This window comes from Neopsephotus bourkii, unplaced genomic scaffold (genome assembly GCF_033783945.1).
Source record: "Neopsephotus bourkii isolate Nb327-2 ecotype Australia unplaced genomic scaffold, CSIRO-AGI_Nbou_v1 NB_1376, whole genome shotgun sequence".
In the NCBI taxonomy this organism is placed as follows: domain Eukaryota; kingdom Metazoa; phylum Chordata; class Aves; order Psittaciformes; family Psittacidae; genus Neopsephotus; species Neopsephotus bourkii.
Genome location: NW_026901855.1, coordinates 1918402 through 1937852, shown reverse-complemented (window position 1 = coordinate 1937852; position 19451 = coordinate 1918402). Strand labels below are relative to the sequence as shown.

The following is a 19451-nucleotide window of genomic DNA, read 5'->3' as shown; positions in this document are numbered from 1 at the left end:
ATCCCTGCATTGTCCCTTGGTCCCAGATGAAGAAATTCCCCCCGTGGTGGCCACCACAAGTGCTGCGCTCTGTCAAAGCCACCTGGAACTTCCTTGCCAGCCCCAAAATAACCCAACACATGCAGGAATCAACCCTCATCCTTCTTTCCTGTGTCCGCTGTGAGAAGAGGGCCAAGCCCGCTGCCCACGTTGACCATCCCTCAGCCTTTGGGCTCCCAGAGGGAGCAGATTGCGCTTGCCCAGCTCCTTCCTCAAGGCGGAGAGGCGGCAGCGCGCTGTCACTCCAGCCTTGTTGCCTGTGGCAGTCAGGACGCGGATCAGCCCTGGAGCCAAGCCACGGCCCCCGGGCCCCTGCCCCGCTGGCGCTGCGGGGGAGCACTGCAGCTCAACCAGCCTAGGCAGGCTGTGAGGAGGCCATGGGGGACGCGGGCACCCCCCGCACCCCTGGGCTACCCGCCTGGACCCTCGCGGAGGGGCCGCGGGGCCGGGAGCGGCGCCTTCTGCCCGGCGCCGCCAGAGGGCGCTGTGTCCCGAGGGCAGCGCTGCGACTCCCCAGGGGGCGCTGCCGCGCGGCCACTTGCGGGAGAGGCGTTGCGGGCGGGCGGGGGCTCTATGGTGCCGCCCAACCCGGAAGTGCTGGGCTGCGGCGGGCGGCGCGGGGCTCATGCAGGGCGAGGAGAGGTGGTGGATATTGGTGTCGTAGCGACCGCGGGGCGGGGACTCGCCGGGACGGGTTCTGCTGTGCGCGGATGAGGGGAGGCAGCGTCAGGGCGCGGGGCGCCGGGGCTGGCGGCCGGTGAGGATGGGACCGGGCGGGCCAGGCTGGGCCGGGCCGGGCCGGGCCGGGAGTGCCTCTGCGACAGGGTCGCGGCGGGGCCGGTGGGCACCCCCGAGAGCTCGCTGCTTCCTCCTTTGCAGGCCTGCCCCCCGGCTCGACGGGCTGTTCGTGCGGCGGTTCCTGCGGCTGCAGGCTGTGCTGTTCCCCGGGTGGCCGTCCCCGAGCGCCCTGATGTTCCTGACGCTGCTCTGTGTCGCCTTGCTGGGTGAGCCGCCTGGGATGGGCTGCGTCCCGCGTCTGCTCCCCCTTCCCCTGTGGCCTTCTACCCCCAGTTACATTGTCGCCGCTGTCCTTCATTTCCTCCCCATGCTTGCCTCTTTCCTCCAGAGCAGCTGGTTATTTACCAGGTTGGCATCATCCCCAGCCAGTACTATGAGGTTCTAGGGAACAAGGACTTCTCCGGGTTCAAAACATTGACAGCCGTTGCCCTGACTCTGATCGTAGTGAACTCCACGGTAAGACAGACCGCAGGTTTCCGTGTCTTGGGAGGGAAAGCTGCTCGTGGCTCCCAGTTTGATCCTGGTGATTAAGGATCTAGATCTGCCCTTCTGCAAATAGATGTCTGGCTGTGGGACAGATCACTGGTACTGGGTTTTGTTTAATTTTGGGAAATGCTTGTTCTTCTCACTCTTCTCTGTCTCCTTGCTCTTGTTCCAGCTAAAAAGCTTCGATCAGTTTATCTGCAACATGATGTATGTGAGCTGGAGGAAGTCCCTCACTGAATACCTGCACAGCTGCTACTTCCAAGGCCAGGTCTACTACAGCCTGCACATGCTGCGCGAGGACATCGATAACCCGTAGGCTGCCTGTGGCTTCTTTCAGCCTCTTGCTTAGCTTCTCCTGGGCTGCTCCACACCTTTTCCTGACTTTCCTGTGTCTCTGGGTAGGGGCTGAGCCCTACAGGCTTTTGCCATATGGGCCTGAATGCTGTCTCCTGCCCTGGGTGGGAAGTGGTACCTGTTGCTGGGCACTGCCATGACTGCTGGTCATGATGGTTTTAGGGGTAGGATGTTTCTGTTTTTAGGAAAATGGAGGCCCAGCAGAACAGGGATCTACTGCTGCTGTAAAACATGCTGTCTGGAAAGTCAACCCTTGACACTCAGTGTGACGTTGCAGAGGGCCTGGCTGGAGTTGAAGAGCACTGCTTTTCCCTGCTTTCACACGGTCAGCGCATTAGGACAGCCCCTGTTTTTCTGTTTGAACTTCAACCACCAGAGTCTCCAGCCGAACACAGTCCTGCTTCGTTGGGTTTTTAGTGGTTTTGATATAACCCATGGGAGCCATGTCCAGGGCAGGCTTTGTTTCACACTGTATATGAGGATTGCATTTCCCCTTTCCTGTTCTTAAGAAGGAAATGTCAAGGGTGACTTGAAATATGAGAGAGGGAGCAGCATTCAGTTCCTCCTTGCTTATCCCAGCCCACCCTGAGATCCCCTTCCAGTTTGCTTTGTCCACTATCCTGCTTACTGCAGAGCTGCTGATCTGCTGGGGCTGTGCAGCACAGGTGCATTGCCTCCCTTCCTCATGAGTACCTGATGACCCTGGCCTTCCAGGGACAGTGTTCTGCATGTCCTTGCATGCAGAACACTGCAGTCATGGTTATGGACTCTGAAGAGTTAAAGATTCTACGTTAGATTACATATGAGAAGTGCAAGCTTTTTTTGTCCTCCAGAGTTTGAGTAAGTTGTTATTAAATACTTGCTGAAAAACTGAAAACCAGGGAATAACCTTTTCACAACTGTGTGGCTTTATACAGTTGTTTTAAGACCCTAAGTTGTCCTCTCCTGGAGAAGACTCCTGGTCTAAATGCTGCACTGGTGCCATCTCCCACATTGATGGCACGAGAGGAGACCAAGCCCAGGCTCCCAGTGAGAAATGGTTGAGCTTGCAGGGGCAGTTGCTAATAGTGGTGACCTCGAGGAATTGAAGCAGCCTCTGCTTCTGCTGCCCAGTGCTGGGAGACAACTGGAGTAAGAGCAACCAGATGTGCACAGGGGGTGTAGCAGGCAAGGAGGGGCTTGGCTTGGGTCAGACAACCATACTGCCAGATGTGCAATCACAGCTTTATGATGCTGATGCACTTTGCAGCAGCTGTGGGGGTTACTCCCACCCTTGTTAAAAGTTAGTTTCTGATACTGTTTTGCAGTTGTGTGGAGTTGCAAGGAGAGGTTAAAAAGCCGTGTCTGTTACCAAGGAATGCAGTGCTTCCCAGGCAGTGTAGCACATTGGCCATGGCCTGTCATTCCCTTTGAGGAGGGCAGGGAGGGGAGGACAGAGGCGCCTCACCACATGACACTGTCCTGCTCAGGTTTATTTTTAACCAGGGAATGTGTTCACATTGTGCAGTGAAATGCATGAGATAACTGGGTCAGTCTGACCCAGAACCAGCTGTCCTGATCTTAGCAGACCAAATATGAAGGATTGCTGTGGAGTATTCTTCATTACTATGTTACTTCTGCTCAAACTTCCAATTTTATTGTTTAGTTTTCTTTATCTTGCTACAAAAATTCTCTTTGTCTTGCAATTCCTTGATGAGATTGTTTTCTCTTGGCAGGGTACTTAGTGAACTAGAGCAATAGTGACCTCGTGTTATGCAGTGCAAATCAAACTGAGTGTTAGATGCATGGTATCATCCCTCTAGAAGGATTGGAGTGTGGGTTCCAAGTGGCGTACAAACACTTGTGGCTCCTAGCAAGGCACTTCAGTTGATGGTTATGTGTTATTACGTGTTGCTTAACAGGCCGTATGAAACAATATCATGCTATGAGTGCATAGCAAAACTTAAATTATAAAGTTATGGGAACAGTTACAGTCTGAGGAAAAGGGAAAATGGTGACTCTAAGGTCAGTCAGGGTGAGAGCTGCCCCAAAATTAAGTCCATTGCTGTTCCAGGACTGCAAAAGAATTGAGAGATTAATGTCCTTGTAATTGCTTCTGCACTGATGGCTAAGCAGGAATCCAGCCTTGCTCTTCATACTGAACTCTTAGCATTCACAGTCATGGCCTTTCCACCAGTGCTTAGTACATGAGACCAAAACCCTCATCCACGTGCTCTGGACAGATGAGATGCTGAGAGAGGAAGTGCTGAAGTTACCCCAATCACAATTCCTGTTCAGCAGTGGGATGGATAGGACTTGAGGGTCTGTTACCTGTGTGCAGAGGTTGAGGAGGCTTGGTATGCTGCTGTCTGCTCTTGTGGGATGGAGGTGGGTGGTAGCTTCCTTGCAGCAAAATGACCAGAGGGCATTCCATGTAGAGTAAAGGGACCAGCTACTGTGGAAGGTGACTTTGGTGGAAGCGTTTGCAGATAACTAACAACTGGTGAAGGCCTGGCCCATGCTGTAGCCAGTTCTGGTAGCTTGAGTGCCTAAGATGCAGCACCAGTCCTGCAGGAGTTTTTGGTAGTAGAGGGGTGGGTTCAGGAGAGGAGTAGAGGACAGCACAGAGTTGGACAATGTTGTTGAAAGTGGAACAAGGAGTTAATACAAGGAACAGGGCAAAAGTCATAGCAGGAGCTGCTCTTTCCGGGTGTCAGGAAGGTCCTTGTGTGAGTCCTGCTAGGCCATGGAAATTGTCTTCTGCTGGGGAACAGGAGTCACAGCTGTAGGTCCCTCCCATGAGGGCTGTTTACCTGCACCCTGTCCTAAGTTCAGGCAGTGAAACAGCCTGGCTTGTGTCCTGTTAGGGAGTTAGTACTGGTTCTTGCTCCTGGGCTTCAACAGTGTCAGTGGCTCTTTGTGTTGATCAGGGACCAGCGCATCAGCCAGGATGTGGAGAGGTTCTGCAGGCAGCTCAGCTCCATGACCAGCAAGCTCATCATCTCGCCCTTCACGCTGGCCTACTACACGTACCAGTGCTTCCACAGGTAAGGACCTATCCTTGCCTTGCTTTCTCACCTCTTTCCTATGCCCTTTTTTGAAGCCTGACACCCATATTACAACTGCCCAGATGGATAATTGCACATATGGATGAGTGGTCTCTGCACTCCAAAGGGAATTCTGCCCTGGGGGTGCTGGGGTGTGCAGTGCTGGCCCCCAAACCTCTGTGAAAACCAAGAGAGGTGATATTTGAGGGCTCTGACTGCTAGAGCCTGAGGGTGCTGGGATGTCCTTTTGCTTGGATTATTAGCTGACCTCTCTTTCTTCTCTATAGCACAGGCTGGCTAGGCCCAGTGAGCATCTTTGGATATTTCATCATTGGGACAATCATCAACAAGATACTGATGAGCCCAATTGTAGCTAAACTTGTTCAGCAGGAAAAACTGGAAGGGGATTTCAGGTGAGTCCCAGCAGAGCAGCCTTTTCACTACCTCTTGGCAGCTCCTATGAAAGCTGCATTTTTGTCCCCATTCAGTGCTGTGTAAGCAGCTGCTTCTCTTGCTCACGACTTTCCACACACTCAGGGAAACCTACCTGTACAGTGCTGCCCCAGAGTGTGTGTACTGAACCCTTGTCCACCCCTTTCACTGCCCTGTGTCATGGCAGGCAGTGCCCTGCCCAGTCTCCAGGCTGCTTGCCTTGTTATTTCTGTCGCCTCTGCTAGGGCATTAGTTGTGTTGGGGAAAAAAAGTGAACATGGCACTTCCTTGGGTGCAGATGAGCTGCATCTGCTGACATAAATCAGGTTTCTGCTTCCCCACCACCTTCTTGAAGTGCCCAAAGCAGCACAGTCTTTCCATATGCTGTGTAACTCATCTCCTCCCCTTCTCCTGTGGCGTTGTCTGTGTGTGTGATAGAGGCTTTACAGCTTTCCCTGGGGCTCAGGGCGTCCAGGGACAGCAGAAGCTGGTATGGCACAGGGAGTGCAGACTAGACCAGTTGGTTGTGATGATTCTGTATAGTGGAGATTCCAGGCTAGCAAGTGGGAGACCCAAGCACTGAGAAGATGTACAGGAGAGTTGGATCAAAGAAATATACCAGTGAGTTGGCCCAGAATGATGTTACCTTGTGTTAAATCCTCTGGTGCTTTTGAGCCTGTTGAATATGTGTGTCGAGATGCCTCAGATCACTGCTGCATCACAGATGCAAGATGAGTTTCCTCTAGCAGGGGTGTTGGCTACATAATTCACTGGGCATTTGTGCACAGTTGTGATGACCTTTTGTTTTGGATTGTTCAGGTTCAAGCACATGCAGATTCGTGTCAATGCAGAACCAGCTGCTTTCTACAGGTCGGTAGCATTCATTTCTTTATGTTCTCATGAGGATCCTCCCAGCTTGGGACATTCTTCTTGTATTTATGTATCCCAGAGGAGTCCAAGTTGTGTTGCTGCAGCCTGAGCTTTCCGTTCCCTCCATCCTGCTGCAGAGTCATACAGTCTGGTTTTGGTTTTTTTTTGCATTCTGCTCATCAGCTGCAGAAATACTCCAAAGCAGCTGGAAACAATCATTTTTTTCTCTGCCTCCCTTCTAGCATCCACAGAAGCCTGATAGAGATTTGGTGCTGGCTTCAAGACAGACCGTTGCTGATATTTTGTTAGGTCTTTACCTGGAAGATTGCTCAAAGTCTTATTGCACTTTGTCAGGATGTTCCTCTGGGGGCTTGTTACAGGTTGCTTCTGGCCTCATCCTGCTGCTGCTGCTGATTTGTGTGTCTCTGTGGGTATGCTAGTTGTTGCCTGGTATCCTTACCTCTGCTGCTCCTCTAGGTCAGTCTATGCCCTGACCCTCCCAGCACTGTACTGCTATTCTGAATTTGCTGATTACCATTTACCCCAGAGCTGAGCACACAGTCAGGAGCCTGGCAGCACCTCCCCTCTTAGTAATGCTCTGGAGTCTGTTGAGCTGCTGCTTGGAGCCTTTAAGGCGTTTCCCAAAAATGGCTAGAACCCAGGAAAAGGGCCACAATTTTACTCTAGCTTGTGCTGTGGTGCCTGTTTAATAGCAGGAGGTCATTGTGCCTCTCTTGTCACATATGTGCCTTTGTCCTGCACGTTGTGAAATCACACTTCCAGGAATTGAAGCGAGCAGCAGCTGTTTAGTTTCTGGTCTTCCTGCTTGTGATCACTGTTTGGCTCCTTCATGCTGCAATGAGTGAGCATTTTGAGTGTTGTGGTGCTGTCCCCAAAGTGGTTTGATTCAGCATCACTGATTTCATAAAGGTCTGTATTGACAGGCATGAAACTCTGATTTAAATAACTGAAATCAATCTTGGTTTGCATTGGCAAGTTTGAGTTATTTCTTTGTGGACTGGTTGATTCTTATTGGTTGATGTTAATTTTTTCTTAATGGACCAGATACTCTTAAATTACATGCACTTGTTTAAGCTGCAGTACTTTTCCTCACAATTTTGAAGTTTTTTATTCCATTATGAAGTAGAAAATGGAAAGTGAATTATTACAGCAGAAATGGAGTGTTTTGCTTCAGTACAGTTCATTAGTAGAAAAGCTTCACTTGATGGGAAACTAAAATTTAATTGAATTGCAAAAAAACAGTCATTTTCATGGAATCTTAATGAAAATGCAGGAATTGTGTGAAAGGTTGTATTTATAGAGTCCTGCAATAGGAGGAGCACGTCGTGCATGACTGATTTTGATTGGTGGACTTCTTTAGCTTGCAGCAGATGTTAGATCTTGTCCTCTTGCACCTCCTTGACCACTGTTTTGGTAAAGGAAGAGACAACAGAGCACTGTCACCTTTTTACTTCTTTGGTTTCTAAGCCTTTGGCAAACTTGCTTTAGAAGTGAACTGAATGGGAGGAAAAGCCAAAACAATACAGCAATCTTCCATTTGCAAAAGAAGTCATAGCTCAGGTCGCTGGTGCCTTCCTCGCCTTTAACTTGTGTCCAAGGCTTTGTCCGTCCTGAATGCTCAGCAGCAAAGATTGCAGCTCAGTAGTTACCTGTGATGGGTTACAGGGCAGTAATGCCACACTGAATTCTAACTGGGTGTATTTTGGGGAACAAATATTTATTTTACTAAAAACTGAGAATCTTTAGAACAGAGACTCCTCAAAACCCTTGATCTGTGGTTTGTTTATGCAGTTCCTGACCCTATCTTCCCGGGCTCTAGTGACTCCCCTGTTACGTGGACTGTGGTGGGGTGTGTGCTGGGCACAAGTGTATGTTGGATGGTAGGGGCAATAACTGGTGTGGCAGGTGGGGGTCTGGAGCGAGGCATGGAGCTCTCTCTGCTTTTTGCCACCTGAGGGCAGCCCAGCCCTTGCAAAGAAGCAGAAGACACTGCCAGGCTTGCTGAAGGTGCTGTTTTAGAGCCCAGGTGAGCCTCCTTGCTGCTGGCTCAGCCTGGCCGCGGGAGCAGTACCAGACCCTTTCCAAGCCTCAGTCCTGAAGCCAGTGCTTTGACCTCGTTGTCTGTGGCATGTTGCAATCTTATTTTACAGGGCCGGGCGAGTGGAACATATGCGCACAGACCGGAGGCTGCAGAGCCTGCTGCAGACACAGAGGGAGCTGATAGGGAAGGAGCTCTGGCTTTACAGTGAGTGGGGAGTTTGGGGCATGAAGTGGGGCATGTGGTAGCCCACAGGCTTCGGAGCCCTACTGCTAGAGCAGCAGTGCTGGTTTTCCCTCTTCTGCCTCTTGCTGATGCACTGAAGTCGAGCGTGAGCAGAGGGTGCCTCCTGCAGCCCTGCATGAGAATCCTGTTGTGAAAAAGCTTTGTAGAGAGCACAGTTATGGAGGACCTGGCTAAGTCAGAGAACGCAAGCCTCAAAAGTGGAATCTGTGCTCTTTGTGGGGCAGGTGTTCAATAGTCGAGGAAGAGAGGGAAAGGCTTGAGCCTCAGGGAAGGAGAAGACTCTGTATGTGGCTATGAGCTGTGGAAAATCCTTTCCTGTAGAGCCTGTTTCTTGAGCACCAGTGTCCCCTGAGAATCTCTCTTCTCCCATTGTCACTGGGTCCAGGTTTGGGTGTTAAATGACCATTGTAAAGACTGCTCTTCCTTGTCGCATCAGCATAGTGAGTTTCTGAGCTCAGAAGCTAAAGGAGGGAGAGCTCTGAACACAGGTATCTCTGTGGAAGCTGGGCTTTTAAGTTTTTCTGCCTGTCCTGTGCTCCAAGACAGACTTCATGACCGATCATTTCAACCCAGAGCTTCCTTTCTGTCCTCCCTCCTGTTTCTTGTGAGTCATTCAGGCCTCTGAAGAATAGAAGCAAGCAGGCAAAGTGCTTTTGCCTGGTGATTCCTGAGCTGTGAGTCTGGATGTGATATTTCTCTGCTGAGGGGCCTGTCTGAAAGTGCCCTTTGTTTGGCAAATGGATTTTCATCCTGGTGCTTGTGCTGTCCTGTGAGTTGAGTGGTTCTGCACTGGTGTATCATGAAGGCCTGAGGCAAGAGCAAGAGCCTTTGTCTGACCGGGCTCATGGGCTGCACTTGAGCCTGGCTGGGACAGATTTCCAACCTAACTCGCTCTTTTCTCTCAATGTGCTCTGCCCAGTTGGAATCAACACCTTTGACTACCTGGGCAGCATCCTGAGCTATGTGGCCATTGCCATTCCCATCTTTTCTGGGGTCTACGGTGACCTGAGTCCATCAGAGCTCAGTGCCCTCGTCAGCAAGGTGAGCTAAGGGTGATCTTCCAGACCTCATTGTAGAGGGTGAGTGGGCACTGAAAATAGAGGTTTCATGTGGGGCTAGTGGCATTGGTGCTGGATAATCTGCAGCAGCTGACCTTCAGGTTAGACCATCCCTGCCCATGGTGGCATGGAAATGGGAGCTTGGAGCCAGCTCTCAGTGTATGATTAACATGCGAGTGAGAGTTGTCAAGGACACATCTACGTAAGTGTTTTCTAGCTGTTAGACACAGACCTTTGTGTCTAAATAAATGGGAGATCAGAAAGCCTCTGTCTTTAGTGGTGTGGGTTGGAATTGTGTCCGTGAAGTGCTGTGGGTCTGGGTCATGCCCTGGGCTGCTGCCTGCAGAGAGCCTGGCTACCTGCAAGGTTGAGGTGGCTTGTGTTCACCTTCCTGACCTGACTCATTCCCAAATACTCAAAACTGGCTTGTGATAGAGAATGCAGAGATAAAAATAGTGAAGTGGGCACAGTAGGCTGAGGCATCCTGCTCTGAGCCATGTATGGTGCTGGGGCAGGGCTGATTGGCATGGATCTATGTGACTTAGTGCGAGTATGATGGGCCCTGGGCTGGCTAGCAGGCACCCTACAAACAGCATCCTTGGGTGGCAGAAGATGTATGCACCTGGCAAAATCTGCTGTACTGAGTAGGGAGGCCCTGCTCCATCCAAATGACTTCTTCACTCCCACCACCCTGGGTGACTTCTCCCCGCCTCCTGCTGGGACTGCTGACATGGCCTGTTACCTGGACTCCTTCGCTGCCTCCTCGCAACATGGAGGAGGGAGCTCAATGCTGACCCTTGCTGTGGCATGTGATCTCTCCCTAGAATGCCTTTGTTTCCATCTACCTCATTGGCTGCTTCAGCCAGCTCATAGATCTCTCCCGTTCCGTGACTGATGTAGCTGGCTACACGCACAGGTGAGCTCTGCGGCAGGTCTCTGCAGGAAAGGGAGGTGTGGGACAAGGTTCTGCCCATGTCTGTGCTAAATAAATAAGAAACAGTTGCCTGTGAGCAAGCACAGACAAGTTTGGATATTGTGCAGAGGCTGCTGAGTTGTGCCTGGCATTCACACAACCTCTTGTTTGTCTAGGATTGGTGAACTGCAGGAGACCTTGCTGAGCCTTGGCAGGAAAAAAAGTGGTAACCACTCAGAAGCCAAAGCCAGCTGGGATTCGGACAGGTGAGTCTCCCATCAGCAGCTGGCTGGTTTGCAGCTTGTGTGCCAGGATGTGTGACTGTCATGGGATGAAGGTACCTGTTGGTGTCACAGCCTGCTGCATGCATTTGGTTGGAGAAGGCAGTGCTCACTGTGATTTATCATTCCTGTTGCACATGGGGCAGGGCTGCTGTCACAAAGGCACAGGAGGCTTAAGGTGCCTGATCTTTGCCAGTCTCAGTATGATCGCTTACCCCCAGATCTCTCCTCCTTTATCTTGGTGGTGGCCCAGCAGCCAGTCTGGGGAGGACCCACTGCCAAGGGACACAGCTTTCCTTCTGGAGCGAGTGACGCTCTCGGTGCCATCCTCGGGCAAGCTGCTCATCAAGGACTTGAGCCTCAGGATCTCACAAGGAAACAGTGTGATGATTGTGGGGAACACTGGCACAGGGAAGACATCTCTCCTGAGGGTCCTTGGGGGACTCTGGGAGAGCACGCAGGGTAAGGACTGCTGCTTGCCACAGCCTTCTCTTTCTCAACCAGGGCTGCCCTGAGTTTGAAAGGTAGCAGTGTGGGGTTGTGAGGCTTGTGATGGTGAATGTGCATTGGAGCCATCCATCTCTATTGCATACTTTGCTCTGGCTCTCATTGCTTTGCCCTGTGTTGCAAATACGCCTTTTTGGAGACTTGTTTGCTACAGCAGGGGGGCGGTGGGTAGTTGCTGGCTGGCACTACAGGCTTGGCATGAGTGTGTCTCTGTGCAGGGAGCATCAAGATGCTGACCTGCTTTGGCCCCCAGGGAGTGGTGTTCCTGCCACAGCAGCCCTTCTTCACCGACGGAAGTCTGCGTGAGCAGGTGAGCCCGGGCACTGCCTCTACTCTGTCCTCAGCTCTGCTCCCAGGTCGGGTCGTGCCCTGCGCACCTGTGTGCTGCAGAAAGGCCTGCAAGAGGGAGGATGCCTGTAGCTGCTCCTTCCCTCGTACCAGAGTTCACGCCACTGCCACTGCATCTGTGATGGACTTCCTCTGATGTAGCTTGTTTTGCTGTGTTGAACAGGTGATCTATCCCCTGAAGGAGATCTATCCAGTTTCAGGTATGTGGAAATTCATTAGGAAATTCATGTGGAAATCCCAGTTGGCCAACCCTCTGATGTGAGCTCACTGTCCTGTGCCCAATGCAGCTTTTCCCCTACTATGCCCCATCAGGAACAATTATCCATTTTACTTTTGCTGTTCTCTGCTTTTCCCTGGAAGATTTACCTTAGTGTAGGTTAAGGTCAGCTCTGTGTTCCCTCCCTTTTGGTAGGAAACATACCCTCTTGGTAAGAAGATACTCTCTTGATGCAGTAGGGACAAGCTGGCCATGCTCTGCATGTTGTGCTAGACATGTTAAGGCACCTTGCTGATGGGGTATATCTGTCTGGTATAATCTGCCTCTCACAAGCCATGTTGCCTTCATCTCATTTTCCATCCACCTCCATCTTTTACTGTTCCTCTTTTTCAAATGATGTCCAGGGCCTTGCATGCTGTTGAGGTCAGACCACATGGGTTCTTTCTTTCCCCTGCCCTCTTCTGAAGCCAGACCACATGTGGTCTGCTGCAGCTTGCAGATGTCCAGGTTTAAGTTTCTGAGTGAGGCAGTGTTACGTGATGGTTTCAAACACTTGGGAGTCACAGTCTTGCAGAGTAACTGCAGCCATCAGCTACTGTTGTGGCTCTTCACATGGGAGATGCACAGCCCTTCTACTCAAGCTTCCATAGCTGCTGACTGCTCCGTCTCAAGTGTATGCTCTGCTCCACAGAAGTTTTTACCATCCCACATAGGTTGTTTTTGCTGGCTGTTACCTGAGCCCTGCTCCCACCTGCAGGGTACAGTGGGCAGTCAGCCATAAGAGAGCAGCTGGTGGACAGGGCCATGGCAACTGAATCCTGGATCCTTGTGTTTTTGGCCGTGTCCATCTGTGGCCGTGGACTGAGCCAAGTCCCAGGTGTATTTGTGGAGCCCAGCTACCTCCTGGCATGCTGCTGAGAGGCAGGGTTAACATTTTTGAGGAAGGTCAGTCTTTGGGAGCATTCCACGCCACAGCTCAGGAGCTGGTATAATTAAATGTTTGAGTCACACTGGAACTCGGCAGATCCTTCAGTCCTGCTCTCCTGCCCCACTAACTCCTCCTTGCAGCTGTGACCCCAGCACACATTGCTTCTGCTTAATGCTTTGCTGCTTTCTCCCCTAGGCTCTGCAGATGATGAGAGAATTGTGCGATTCCTGGAGCTGGCTGGGCTGGTGAGTCCCTGTAGTGCTGCTGCCTTCTTTCCTGGTACTGCCAGTGGGGGAAGAAGGGGATGAAGTTTTGTGGCAGCACAGCATGACTGTGTGCTGGACACGTGAGCACATTGTTAGATGGGACTGTCCATGGGACAGGCAGAGGAGGAGGGACACAGAACAGCTTCAGCTCAAGCGGGAAAAGCAAGAATAGCAGGAAGGGGATGGTTATGCTCAGGGCCATGGGCTGACAGTGTTGGGGTCTGTGTTCACAAGACTGCTGTGCTCTTTGCAGACTGACTTGCTGGCAAGGGCTGGAGGACTGGATGAGCAGGTGGACTGGAACTGGTAAGGGAGCTTGCCATCCATGTGAAGTTGGGTGATCCCTCTGGGTGGGAACACTTCTAAGCAGATGTACATTGCTGCCGGACTTTGGAACATATGTGCTCAGCTGTGTCCTGTGGGAGGTGGGCAGCATACAGGGGCAAAGCCTTTGTGCCCCAAGCATCAGTGCCAACAATCACAGGCCATGCTGCTCTGCAGGCAGCCAACTGTGCGTAGGGGTGCAGACCCAGGCCCAGAGCAGAGGGGACACGGGACAGCACAGGGACAGTTGCTTGCTGGGGTCTCAAATAGCAGCAGCCATAAGCTCTTTAGTAAAGAAACTCTTTTTGTTGAGGGAGATTTTGAATCTCAACCCTGCTGCAGGTACGACATCCTTTCCCCAGGGGAGATGCAGAGGCTGTCATTTGCAAGGCTTTTCTACCTCCAGCCAAAATACGCAGGTGAGTGAATGACTGCCAAAGAAAAGGGGTGGGTGAGTGTCTGTGTGCAAAGGGAGGGCCTTTGGTGTAAAGAGAAGCTGGTACACAGACAGCTTATTAAATCCTTTCTTTGCTAGGAATATGCTTCATCTTGACCATTATTTTAGCAGCACAGCACACAGGATTCAGGGTGAAAATGTGTCATGGTCTGTTTGGAGGGTGGAAAATCAAGAGGCTGTATATCCAGCATTCTCTTAGGGAAGCAGTGATTCATGTACAGGTTTCTGTGTTTTCACTTCAGGTCCAGTGACACCTGAAGAAGTCCCCTCTCAGTATGCTCACCAGTTGCACGTAAAGAAGCATGCATGCTAGGGAGCATAGTGTCAGCTGCTATATCTGAAGCTTGTGAACCTCTGTAAGGTTGTGGAAGCAATGTGGGAAATTCAGCAGTAATGAAGTCATGAGGGCCAGGGTAGATGTGGGTGAACAGAACTGGTGTCAGTAGCAAGTACCTCTCCCCATGAAGCCTATGGTATGGCTCAATGCTGTTTGGGCAGAAGGAACCTCTGGATTGCAAACTAAAAGCTGCAGAGATGATGTAAACCAAACTGAATTTATCTGCTCCAGATCTATAGTATGTATCCTTAACTAACAAGAAGGTGCCTCTGACCATCCTGGATGCTCCAGGTAGGTCTGGGCCAGAGGGGTGCACAGGCTGCTGCTCAGCCCAACAATGTGGCACACAGCCTGCCTTGAGAAGGTTATGCCTTGGCTTTCACAACAGTGGGGACCTGGCAGCGGTTGATAGCTGTTGAGGGAGAGAAACAAGGTGAGCAGTGCTCTTTGAATGGATTCTAGGGCTTGCAGGGAAGGGCAGCTTTTCCAGCTGACTGACACCAGCTGTGCCAGAGGAAAATCAGAGTCCTTAGGCTTCTCCTCAGTTGCCTTCTGCAGCTGGTCTCCGTGAACTCTGTTTAACGTGTGAAATGCTCTCGGCATTTGCTGCTCTTGCCTAGGGGGAGATGACTGGTCAGGAAAGGATCTGTGGGGCTTACAACTTTTCTCTCAGTGCTAGATGAAGCCACCAGCGCCCTCACAGAAGAGGTGGAGCATGAACTGTACCGTGTGTGTCTTCAGCTGGGCATGACACTGATCAGCGTGGGACACAGGGCCAGCCTGGAAAAGGTGAGATGGCACTTCACACCTCCACGGGGATGGCAAGACAGGGGAGGTGGAGGGGTCCCTGGTGAGCAGAGGGAAGTGACTGAGGCTGGAGAGCCTCCGTGTGGGAGGACATGCCCTCATAGAGACATCCCTTAGTCATCGTGTTGTTGAATTGCAGTTCCACAGCTGGATTTTGAAACTTCATGGGGAGGGAAGATGGGAGCTCACTCGATGCGAGAAGATGAAGCGGCTCCCAGCTGGGGAAGGATGTTGAAAGACACGCACTTGTCTGGCCAGCTGCAGACCCTGCGCACACATGAGAGAGCTCTGAAAGCAGACATGGAGTTGCTGAGCCAGCACCTGTCAAAAAGGGATTCGTCCAGTGCAAGACCAGGCAGGGTTCTGCCTGGAGCAGACACTCTATGCCATCCGTCTCCCTGCCCTTTTCTCTTGCCTCCCTGTCCCTCATGGGGGAAAGGGCTGAGCTGCTAAGCTGCCTAAAGAGAAGATGCTGTCTCATGGGGCTTGAAGAAGTAATGGCCAGAGGAACCTCCACTTGTCAAGGATGCAGTGATACAAGACTGGGACGCAGCCTCCTCTTCTGTCCTCTGTGCCTTGGTGGGTCCTCTGTCTCTTTGATACACAGCATTGCAGAACAGACATCTGTACCTGTGGCTCAGTTGAGGGTTGTGGTCCCCAGCAGAAGCCAAGGGATGCACTGTGAGGGCAGGACAGTGCTGGCACAGAGAAAGGGCATGTCTCTGCTCACCTTATGATACAGACTTACTGGGCAAAGGAACATTTTTGTATTAAAATCTGGGGCCTGTTTTCCAATGATTTTTATGGAAAAGTGTCAGTATTTGTTAACTAGACAGCTGCATCTTTTCCTCTGGGGTTTGCTGTGGATGAGGTGCTTGCATACTGGCAGTGGACCTAGACTAGACTACTGCTGAAGAGCAGAGCAGGGGTAGGAGTAATATACTTTCCCAGGACTGGGCATCCTGCCCTGCAGCTACCTCTGCAGCTACTGTAAGGCTCAAGGGCCTCCAAGGAGGGCTTTTGGTCCTCTGCTTATAAGGGAGGAAATGGAGCTCACCTCCTCTTGCTGTTCTGCCTGTGATGAATCATGTTTTCTCCCCTGCCTCCTGTGTGCGGAGGCAGAGGTTTTGAGGGTCTCTGTGTTGGTCACTCTGAGACTGCAGTGGAGGTACCATCTCTGAGCACTTGCTGGTCCCCAGTTGCTTAGTGATATTTCTGGATGTGGCCCCAGTTCTGGAGTAGAGGAGCAGGAGGTGGCTGCTGGCAGGCCTTTCTGTGCTGGAGGGGTCTGAGAGCAGAAGAAGAAATCCACTGCCCTAAAACCACATATGATCCAAGGGGTAAGGCTGGAGAGAGAGACACATTCCCAGGGCAGTGCTGAAGGTATTTGGCAGGGGGATATGAAGGGCCTCAACACTGAAAGAATAAGACCAGTACAAGCTCTCCTGAGCTCTGCCTCCATGCAGAAAACCAGCAAGTAGACACAGACATACCCAACCAGACAGCTCTGCAGTGATGTGGTATGCATTTTCCTTACCTGAGTCAAGTTTCCAGAAATCTTGTGGTCACTGTAAATGGTTCATGCCATACCTGGCAGGCTTGTGAGATGCAAAGGGCTCCAGAACTGCCCTTCTGGAAAATGACATTTCCCTGTAAAATAGTTATCTTTTAGTAACTGTGACTGAGAGTATGTGGGATGTTTAGTCATTGCCTATTTAATAACCCTGTGATGGAAATGTCAGTGAGGAGAGTCCTGTGTCCCCCAGCTCCAGTGGGACAGGCATCTTAGCAGATGTCTGCAAATACCTCCATACCGTGATGGGATGTAGAGCCCCTCCAGGGAGGCTGGCTGTCCCTGCCCAGCTTCCTCAGCTTGGAAGGACATGTGCCAGGGAGCCCAAGCACAGCCCATCTTGTCAGGGCAGAGCAAGCTAGAAAACAACTTGTGCACTAGCTGGAAGAATAGCTTCACTGTAAGTAGCTTTCCAATAAAGAAGGTTGCCATGTAGCAGAGGTGAGTAGGAAAGATGGGCTTACAGATCTCCGCTTCTGGCATCAAGTGTATGCTGCAAGTGCCTGGGGGAAAGTGGGCAGAAGGAAGGAAAGGCTGTAGCTCTCTTAAGTAATCCGTAGCTGATCCAAGTATCCTGTGGTGTCAAAACCGGAGAACTTTGAGGGTAACGTTCGTCCCTCTGCACCTACATGACCAGATGGAAGGAGAGAAGCTCTAGGCAAGCACAATGTAGGCTCCTCCATGAGCCACCCCTGGCTCTGGTGGGCTCCAAACACACATTAAACACTCAGGAAAACCCTGAGGTCAGCAAGGAGACCATTGTAGGAGCACTGAGGCAGCAAGCAAGAGGGACTGTGAGATGCCTCAGCCCAGAGCGACCGCAGCTTGAAGGACTTGGCACCTCCCTGCCTCAGCTGGGAGGGCACAGGCAGGCAGCAGAACAAGCTCTTCCTGCTGACCCGTGTATTCCTCAGGAGACCCTTGGCTGGAAGGCTGGAGTGTGAGGGAATAATGCCCGCCCTGTGCAGGCAGAACTGATTGCCATAAGCCTGGCAGTAATATGTCCAGCTTTCTCAAGCACTCTGCTTCATTTCCTTTACTTAGAGCCGGGAAAGCTCCCCAGGGGATGTTCTCCCACTAGCCCAACACTTCTCAGCTTCTGCTCTGGCAGCTGTTGTTCTAGATCTTCCCATCTCTTCCTGCAGCTCGCTATCTGGAGGCTGCCAGCTGCAGACTCTGGGGCCTCAACTGCTCCAGGGTACTCATAAATGGAAACTTCCCCTGCTTGCTCTGTCTCTTTTTAAATGAACAGTGAACTATGGCAGCAGCTGTGTGCCCATCCAACTGAGAGATCTGAGTATGCCAGACCGGTATTGCAGTTTCCACAACTGAGTGCTCACATGGCTACATGCTGCTCACTCCTGCATTGCCATTCTGGGTGGCAGCCCTGGCTCTTGCAAACCAGCCCTGATGGTCTGGAGGGCATCAGACATGCTGGACACAGCTGTACAGACAGCTTAGCTCACAGCAAAACTAAAGGTTTCCACACATGCCATGGGAGGTCTGGCCTCCAGCACCCATGGCTGACAAGAGAATACCCCAGCTTGTTGTCTCATAGGAGGCATGGTCTGAGGCGGTACTGGAACTTCAGTCACACACAGGGAGAGCCAGACCCAAAGCTAAGGGACTGTTCAGAGAGGAGCTTCTTCCAGAGGACTCTCTAGAACAAGGGGGTGTTCCTTGCAACCCTTCCTGCATGGAAGCCCACCTCTGTGCTCTGCTCAGTGCCCTTTCATCCAGCACTGTTAGAGTTTGCTTTGGGCATGCTAGGTGTTACTGTCTTGAGGGCGCTCATCAGCTTTTACAGCTATCTTCAGGTGCACCCTTCCCAGAGCATTGGCTTCAGTCTACCTGAGGTGGGGTAGTTACATGTAGAGAAAGCAAGCTGGAGGTTTTAGAAGCTATTTAGCTTCTTCCTCCTCACACTCTAATATAACATTTCCCTTTCTAGGCTGAGCATTTCATCCAATGATTCAGTTTAGAATAGGGCAGTGAAAGAAAAAAGAAAGCCCTAAAGGTATCTCAGAGGAGCATGAGTTTGGGATGTCCTGCTCCAGAACATGTGTTGCTCTTCCACACTACCTGTAGGCAGATGTGCTCTATTGGGCTGATGCCCCAGCACGGCTTTGTGGAGACTTTGCTCTGGATAGATGAGATCATGGTGCAGTAAGGCAGCACATCTGTTCCCTGCGCTGCCTATGAAGTGTTGGCTCGTGAGTGCTCTGTGGCTGGGATCCATTACCTTGTGTGTGAGAGCAACAAACAGCAAGTAACCAGCTTGGGAATGACCCAGACCCATGGGTTTGTCAGCATTGCCAGATGTGTAGAGAAGGAACAACATGACCTCACTGTCCATGACATCAGGCTCTCCTTCATTGTCTCCTGCAGGAGAGAGCACAGCAGTTCTCTCTTGGGGGCTCACAGGCTTCCCTGTGTTGTCCCTACTGCTGTTTGCACACCTCTCTCCCGGAATTGAGCTGTGCCACCCTGCTCCCCCCATACTGTCTACCTGGCCTCTGCACCTCCACTCCCCCTCCTCACAAGCCTGAACTCTCTCTAGCCTTGCTGAGCTGGCAAACACCCTGCTCAGCCAGAGCAGACGTGCTGAGTAAGAGACAGCTATTTTTACACTGCTGCTGCTCTGACCAGCACAGAAGTATGCCAGGAAACCTTTCTAGTACTAATTGCTTGCAGATGGGATGAGCAGAGGTGGGGAGACCTCTGTGCAGCTGCAGGGAGCTAATAGAAACACACAGCAGGGGCTCACCTCTTCATGAACAGTCTTTGTGCTGGCAGCCTGGCCATACTGTGTGCCGCAAATAATGGGCACAAGAGCAACCTCGCTGCCTGCTTCCCTTGGACGCAAGCTGCCCGTGGCGCTCACAGAGGGTGTCAGGCCTGCCGACGGAGCGGTGTGTGACAGTCCAAGGCTGGGCTCACTGTGTGTTATGGCTGGGTAAAGGTGACAGGTTCAGGTATGTAGGTAATGAGAAGCCTGTGGCTCCAGGCTTGGGCAGATGCTGACCCAGGGGGGTATCTGGGAGCCTGAGGAAGGACTTTGTGGCAGCAAGCCCTGACTAGCAGCAGCCTGGCCATCATCACAGGGCACCTGCCTCTCACTGAGG

General features: G+C 51.7%; 1 protein-coding gene across 1 annotated transcript; it reads left to right on the top strand.

The window, feature by feature from the left end:
• Positions 1-734: 734 nt before the first annotated feature.
• Positions 735-15551, top strand: ABCD4 (ATP binding cassette subfamily D member 4). Its single transcript, XM_061367369.1, has 19 exons — positions 735-796; positions 919-1043; positions 1166-1293; positions 1496-1635; positions 4587-4703; positions 4991-5116; positions 5955-6005; positions 8177-8271; positions 9230-9351; positions 10193-10284; positions 10458-10547; positions 10816-11024; positions 11288-11379; positions 11581-11617; positions 12758-12807; positions 13082-13134; positions 13495-13571; positions 14620-14735; positions 14893-15551. Exons 1-19 carry the CDS (start codon positions 750-752, stop codon positions 14986-14988), a joined length of 1863 nt encoding a protein of 620 aa, XP_061223353.1. The 5' UTR covers positions 735-749; the 3' UTR covers positions 14989-15551.
• The last annotated feature ends 3900 nt before the right edge of the window (positions 15552-19451 follow it).

Bases quoted from the DNA above. Each gene is read 5' to 3' on its own strand.
- ABCD4 (XM_061367369.1), top strand. From the start codon at position 750: ATGAGGGGAGGCAGCGTCAGGGCGCGGGGCGCCGGGGCTGGCGGCCG. The intron at 11,380-11,580 runs GTGAGCCCGGGC...TGTGTTGAACAG, and splicing joins ACGGAAGTCTGCGTGAGCAG to GTGATCTATCCCCTGAAGGA. The intron at 13,135-13,494 runs GTAAGGGAGCTT...ACCCTGCTGCAG, and splicing joins GAGCAGGTGGACTGGAACTG to GTACGACATCCTTTCCCCAG.